The 7,265-nt window shown below is 48.7% G+C and overlaps 1 protein-coding gene across 1 annotated transcript in view; it reads left to right on the top strand.

The window, feature by feature from the left end:
* Positions 1-5,579: 5,579 nt before the first annotated feature.
* LOC116080135 (keratin, type II cuticular Hb5) overlaps positions 5,580-7,265 on the top strand; it is a 66,061-nt gene continuing 64,375 nt past the window's right edge. Inside the window, exon 1 of the mRNA XM_031356410.1 lies at positions 5,580-6,054. Coding sequence (XP_031212270.1) covers positions 5,635-6,054 — 420 coding nt within the window. The 5' untranslated portion in view covers positions 5,580-5,634. The remainder of the gene's footprint in view (positions 6,055-7,265) is intronic.

The following is a 7,265-nucleotide window of genomic DNA, read 5'->3' as shown; positions in this document are numbered from 1 at the left end:
TTTTTGGAGGGGAAACTGGGAATGGAGAAATTTACATGTAAATAAAGAAAATATCTAAAAAAAAATCATAATTAGGACCCAAACATTGCAATGATAAAAAACAAAACAAAACAAAAACAAAAACAAAAACTTTGCAGAAGAATCCTATCTCTCCCTCTTGCTGACTTACTATGGCTATCTTTTCAAACTCCTGTTGCCGACTTACTATGGCTATCATCTTTTCAAACTCCTGTGCTCTACAGGAGTCTTTCCTCCCAAAAGGTGCTCACACCACTCTGGGGCAAGAAAGAGCCATTCTAAGGTTCTAAGTCTTGCAGTTTTCAAACTTGGACTGATCCTTTGGGCTGGAAGTCTACAGCTATACAAATATAGCATTTTCTGCCACCTTCAAATATTTGAGAGAGCTGTTCATTTATACACTTATACAGTCAGCCAACACTGAATTCTCAGAGCAGTTGGAAGTGCTAGGGACCCAGCAATGACAGACAAAATGCCAGTACCCTTTTGACTTATTTTTGGATGAGGAGAAAAACACACAATGGTGGATATGTAGGATGCATGGATTATACAGTGCGTTAGAGAGTTTAAATGCTAAAAGATTTTTTTAAAGTAGATCATGGTCTGTCAGACAACTCCATGAGTGAAGTGCTTGTCATGTGGACACAAGGACCTAAGTTTGGATCTTCTGCACCCACATAAAAACCAGGGTGTAGTCATGAACATCTCTAACCCCAAGGCAATGGGGCAAGGACAGGTAAATCTGCAGAGCTCACCAATATAACCAAAAAAGGAGAGCTTTGGTTCAGTGAAGAGATCCTATCTCAGAAAATAAGATGTAGAACAGTTGAGGAAGATAACTGAAGTTGACCCCTGGCCTCTACAAGCTCACGCATGGGGATGTGCTGCTGCTGCTGCTACTACTACTCACACACACACACACACACACACACACACACACACACACACAGCAATTAGTAAGGTAAGCCAGATGTAGGCAGCCCTAGGGTAGGAGGGCAGGTTATCATTTTTGAAAGAAGAATCTGAAAGATGACATTTGCACAAAAGACTCACAAGAAGCAATGGAGCAAACCTTGTGGATAAGGGAACACTGAACAGGAAGGACAGCCATGTGGAAGCTCTGAGATAGGCATGTGCTTGTCACTTTCAAGGGCCAGCACGGGTGCTGAGGTCATAGGAAGGAGAATGTGAGGAGGCAAAAGACAGGCAGAGAAAGTCATTGTCACCTGCTCTTCACAGTCCAGGTGATGTAAGGAGTCACAGGGACATTAGAGGTAAGTGCCACAGTCCAACCTAAGATGTGCGGGTCTCCTGAGTTGAGACTTGGGGATTGGAGGCAGCAGCAGGAAGACCGGTGTGACACAGCTTGTCTGTTCTCTTGCTAAACACAGAACAAAGCACAGCTGTTTTCTGGGTCTGTGGTTTAGCCAAACACAGCAAATTGCACTCGAGCTGAGCACATGTCCCATTCGAGATGGTTGTGTTGTCTCCACACAAATTCCCACACAAATTCTACACACCTTGTAGAAGGTGTTGACTGCCCTTGGGTGCCCTTTGGTTCCTGAACCAGTCTCCTGAGGATACTCATGAATGATTCCAAGGCTTTCTATTTCTTCCTCCTGAGATTTAGAAGATGTTTCTACTGCTAAAAAAGAAAGTAAACCATTCAGAACTGATAATGTGGCCAGTTCTGAGACTAGAGGCTCTGCTGAGCCGCTATAGGAACAGGAAGCCATGTTGGAAGGATTTGAGGATGGGGGGTGGACAGAATATGGGGGACAGCATGTGAAGACTCCTTGGGAGGAAATGGAGTCTCTTAGAGTTCTGAGAAGGAACACCATGAGAAAGAAGTGGGGATGGAGCAGGAGGCAGCTTAGCCAGCAGATGCAAGCATAGCCTATGATGGCCCAGGGAGGAATGGTTACTCCTCCAGCTACTTCTCTGGCCTCTATTTCTGCCATACTGAGTCTCTAAAACTGCCCAGATCCATAAATGTTAAAAAAAATCAGGAAGGGGGGCAAGAATCCCCTTAAAGAGCTGTCTCAGCCATCAGCATTTGACACAGAATTAGAGGCATAGTCTTAGTGTAACCAGCAAAGTTAAAAAAAAAAAAATCCATTCCTAAGGTGAACCAGATGTCTTCAGGGCTCCTATTGCCAGTCTTGGGATGGAGCTCCTCCATGGAGAACCTTCTGGGGCTGACCCAGGAGAAGGCAGTCAGGTGGATACACATAGCTAGTAGGATCAGCAGGTGCCTTCAGGGCCAGGCAGAGCAGGAAAGTATCAATGCTCTCCTGCCTTCTAATAAATTCAGGAAAGCTCTCTGCAAGCAGAGGGTTTCAAGCCCAGAGGATAGGTCAGGGAGAGCAGTGAGACCCAGTGTGGGGAAGGTCAGTCTGTCCCAGAACACCCAGCCTCAGTACAGAGAGAGAAGGAGAAGAAGGCCAAGCAGGGCCCAAATAACACAGGTAACACAGGTGTGAGAGCTGTAGGTGACTACAGGTGACTCAGAGAGAGCCTCTGGAGCTAGAGACTCCAGAGTAGGCAGGGCCTTTTTCATTCAGTTAGCTTTTGAAGCCTTCCTAGAAACAGCTGCTTGGAAACATTTCAAATTAGAGATAGTCATGGCCTCTTGAGTGGAAGTTCTAAAACTGGGCGGGGTCTTAAAAGATGTGAGACTGGGAGGAAACAGGACCAGGAGGCACAACGACTGACAGCACCAAGTATAACAGGCCATAGAAGGACATGATCCAAGTGACCTGGGACACCCCACAGAGGCATTCTATGAGACAGAGAGGAAGGGAAGTCACAGCTTCCTTCCCTACGAGTAGTTCACAACGGCTTCCTGGAAGAGACAGCTGTTCCAGAACATTCTGGGCACAGGTGTATCTGCATAGAATAGACGGCTCATAGCAGAGAGAAGGGCGTGATAAAGAGGCTACAGCACAGACTCAGACAGCAACAGATGGGAGGGGCAATGGGAAGACCTGTTCCCATCTGTCCTCAAAGCTCCTGACCCAGCACAGCTATCTGAGGCCCTGCAGGACAGCTGTCCCAGACTGACCTGGCCTGTCAGTCTTACACTTGCTCTGTGCCACACGGGGTCAGCTCTGAGGACTTGGCCTCCCTGTCCCTTTCTACCCAGCCAATCCAACTAGAGCTTTGTGGAACAGATTCCCCGGAGCAGCTTGCCAGCAAGGCTCAGAGCTGCAGTGGCAGGGGCCACACTTCCTGAGGCAGAGAAAGCCACCCTTTCCATGTACCACAAGACTTGAAATCTTACACACCTGTACGGCTTGTTCCCTATACCCTTGTTCCATTCCTGCCTGCCCAGGTCTAGGAGCCCTGCACTGAAACAGTGGACAAACCATGGCTTCCCTTGCCTTAGTAAATGGGCTGATTCTGGGTGATGGTGGGGAACATGCCGTGTATGTACGTGTGTGTGTGTGTGTGTGTGTGTGTGTGTGTGTGTGTGTGTGTCCCTCCAGACAAAGCTTGCCTGCAGCCCCACGGACAGCAGGAGGTGAGTCTGATTCAAGTGACTGACCGTGCAGAGGAGAGTGGAGCCTTCCCTGAGTGAACGTGGGCTTTCAAACACCTTCTCACCCATCCTCAGCTATGGCAGCACACATAGTTTCAACACAAGCTCCAATCCTCCACAATGAGTTTACTGCCGAAGCCCTGGAACACCCAGACCCCAGGCAGCAGGGCTCTGCACAAGCTAGGAGTCATCACCTGTGCTTCCCCAGAACAGCCTCTCCCTCCACCCCCAGGCTCCACCCCGAGTTTTTATAAGAGTGAAATCAGGCCGCGGAAACATGAAACAGCCTTGAAAGGGTAAAGAAGTTGCGAGTGTGTAAAGGGCGGAGCTGGAACTGGCCCACACGGCTGGGGTGGGATGGGAATGTTTCCGACGGGAGGCTCTTCCCTTGCTCAGACCTTTATGATCCCCGAAACACGGTCTCACGTATTTGCTACTTGCCTCCACCAACAAGGAGGGTTAGAATAGAATCAGACTCTGGAAGGGAACGGGATGGGGGGCGGGGGTCTGGTGAGGCTTTAGAGAGATGAGAGCTTCCAAAGACATGACTAGAAAAAGCCTAGCAGAACCAGGTCTTACAGCTTTAACCCCACTACCCAGTTGCTAACCTGTTGCTTTCTCTTGAGGGACCACAGTTGGAATGTCCCTTAGGGCCAACTGGTGAGCACTTAGGTTTCCCCTTTAGCTGTTCAAAGGCTTTCCACTTCCATGATGAATCAGAGTGGGCTATAGGATTGATGCCCATCCACCCAATGCCAGGTGAAGACCTGAGGTTGCCAGCCCATGGGTGTGAGGGTAGACCCAGGGCAGAGAGTAAAGCACATTTAAGTGGGAATATTTGGTTCTGAACAAAAGAATCTGTCTCTAGGCAAGACCACCAGCTGTCCTTCCTTGAGGACCTAATTCCTCAGGTGTCTGCAAGCCTCCCTGGGGGCAGAGACCACATCCTTGGTGTTTGTGCTCCATTAACAATAGAGGAATGGCATCATTATCCTAATAGGTGGCCCAGGGACACAGAGGAAACAGGGATATTAGAAGGCCATGGGTCCCTGAGGCCCCAGGAGACAGAAATCCACTTCCATCTTTGTACAAAGCAGGCTCAAAGCAGACCTCGAGAGGGACAATTCCGGGATGACCTATGAACCGGTTCACTGTTGTGGCTGGCAGTCTTGGAAGGGATAGGTACTTACAAGACATGGTTCTTAAGGAGCAAACAGATGGGACCCAGAACAAGCTGATGTGCAAATGCAGGCTAGCTACCTCAAGGTTGAGTACGCCCTTCTGTTTTGGCCACATGGAAGAAAGTGGCTGAAGAGGAGTTTCTCTGTTACCCACAAGTGGTCATTATGTGGCCACTGAAACTTCAGTGGTTTGCACTTTTGCTGGGTGAGAAAGACAGGTTCTAGACCACAGCTCTCTGGGCTGGAATCCAGAAGGTTCCAAGGGACCATCTTCCCCAGCCCTCTGTCCTTAAGAACACATAGTCAGAGTGACCCCTCTAGTCCTGAACCACCTTAGAGCAAGCAGCCAAGGACTGTGAGGCTTCTCCAGGGACAGTGACAGACATGAGGATATGTCTGTGTGGGGCCGGTGACAGAGCAGAGACATCTGGGTCTCATCTAAACTGGGATTCCAGCCTTTTCTTGATTCTACAGCCCCCACTGGAATCCCAAACCTAGCCGCCCCCAGATTGTTATGGAGTTCAAATCTGTCTCCAGGTGTGGGTTGAGGCCATCTCAGAGAGACTGTGTGAAAATTAATTACTTAATGTGTGTAAAGAGCTTTGAAGATGAAAAGTGCTTCCCAGTGTCCGTAATAACATCTTCAATCCTTCACGGGGCCCAAATCGCCTCTGAGCTCACCTTTAAGATGAGTCCCTAAGGAGTTCCTGGCAACCTCCCCAAGCCCATAAACAACATAAAATGGCTTTTCACTGCTTTTACACAGCCAACCCCAGCTCTCCTCACCAATAAAAGGACCACAGAGGATCAGAGAGACCCAAAGGATTCCAAGTCTCACACTCTGCAACTCGCACCAAACCCACAGCCGCCGAGTAGACCCATCTGGTTCACACCATGTCCTGTCGCTCCTACAGGATCAGCCCAGGATGTGGAGTTACCAGAAACTTCAGCTCCTGCTCAGCTGTGGCCCCCAAAACTGGAAACCGCTGCTGCATCACCGCAGCTCCCTTCCGTGGAGTGTCTTGCTACCGGGGATTGACGGGCTTCACCAGTCGAAGCCTCTGCAACCCCAGCTCCTGTGGGCCCCGAATGGCTGTTGGGGGCTTCCGAGCAGGCTCCTGTGGACGAAGCTTCGGATACCGATCTGGAGGCGTCTGTGGGCCCAGCCCCCCCTGCATCACCACCGTCTCTGTCAATGAGAGCCTGCTCACCCCCCTCAACCTGGAGATCGACCCCAATGCTCAGTGCGTGAAGCATGAGGAGAAGGAGCAGATCAAGTGCCTCAACAGCAAATTCGCGGCCTTCATCGACAAGGTGTGTGGCTTGTGATGGTCCAGAGCAGACCTCACCCCTGGCATTCCTTGGGAAGATCCCAATCTGTTGAGGAGACAAATTGGCTGCAGGCTATGGACAGGAGAGGGGGAGAAATGCAGAGCACATAGAAGGATGGATCCATTGCTTTCTTTTGGTACTTGGAAAATTCATTATGTCGTCTAGAAACTGAGTCTATGGTTGAGAGAGAGAGAGAGAGAGAGAGAGAGAGAGGTATGTGTGTGGAGTTTGTGTTGTGGTGTTGTGTACTGTTTGGCATGATGTGTGTGTATGTAGTATATGTATGTGGTATGGTGTAGTGTGTGTATTGTGCTGCAGTGTATTTGTGATGTTATGTGGTGTGTGTGCTGTATGTGTTGCGAGTGTATGCATGAGTGTATATGTGTGGTATGTGGCATATGTGTGTTTGTGTGTGATGTATGTGTACACATGTGTGGTATGGGGTACACACATGTGTGGGGGTGTTTTAGCACAGGCCTGTGTACCACACAGTGATACTGGAAATGTGTTTGTTGGGAATGAATGACTGAGAGACCACCGGTAATTAGAGCAGCTTTATTGACTTGCTTTCCTTGCTACACGTCAGGGATTGTTCTACATGTATGAACCTGCTCAGTCTTCATAGCTGTAACACTGTTATCATAGAAATGAGGAGCATGGCAGCAAGAAGTTCAACAGCTTGTCCATCTTCAACTGCAGAGCTAAAGCTGCAGCCTGACCTTTGGCTTTGAGCCAAAGTTCAGTGTTTCTCAGCCAACATGAAATGGCAGAGAGCTCTAGCAAAACACACCGCACACACATATAAAACACACACACACTACATACAACATACACCAAAATATACACATACCACATACACATATACACCACACACACACAACGCATATTCAAAAATACATACATACCACTATACACACGCACCACACATGCCCCATAAACACATCATATGCACAAATCACACCACACACACATAAACACACACACACCACACACACATACACATCACATACACACACACCACATGCACACACACCCCTCATGCACACACCACACCATATACACACATATACCCCTCATGCACACACACATATACACACATGCACACCACACACTCATCCCACATGCATGCACACATATACCATGTGCACACTTACTCCTCATACACACACACACACACACACACACACACACAC

The sequence above is a fragment of the Mastomys coucha genome, unplaced genomic scaffold (genome assembly GCF_008632895.1).
Source record: "Mastomys coucha isolate ucsf_1 unplaced genomic scaffold, UCSF_Mcou_1 pScaffold11, whole genome shotgun sequence".
Lineage (NCBI taxonomy): Eukaryota > Metazoa > Chordata > Mammalia > Rodentia > Muridae > Mastomys > Mastomys coucha.
Note: the sequence above shows the minus strand (reverse complement) of the source record. Positions and strands in the feature narration are given on the sequence as shown.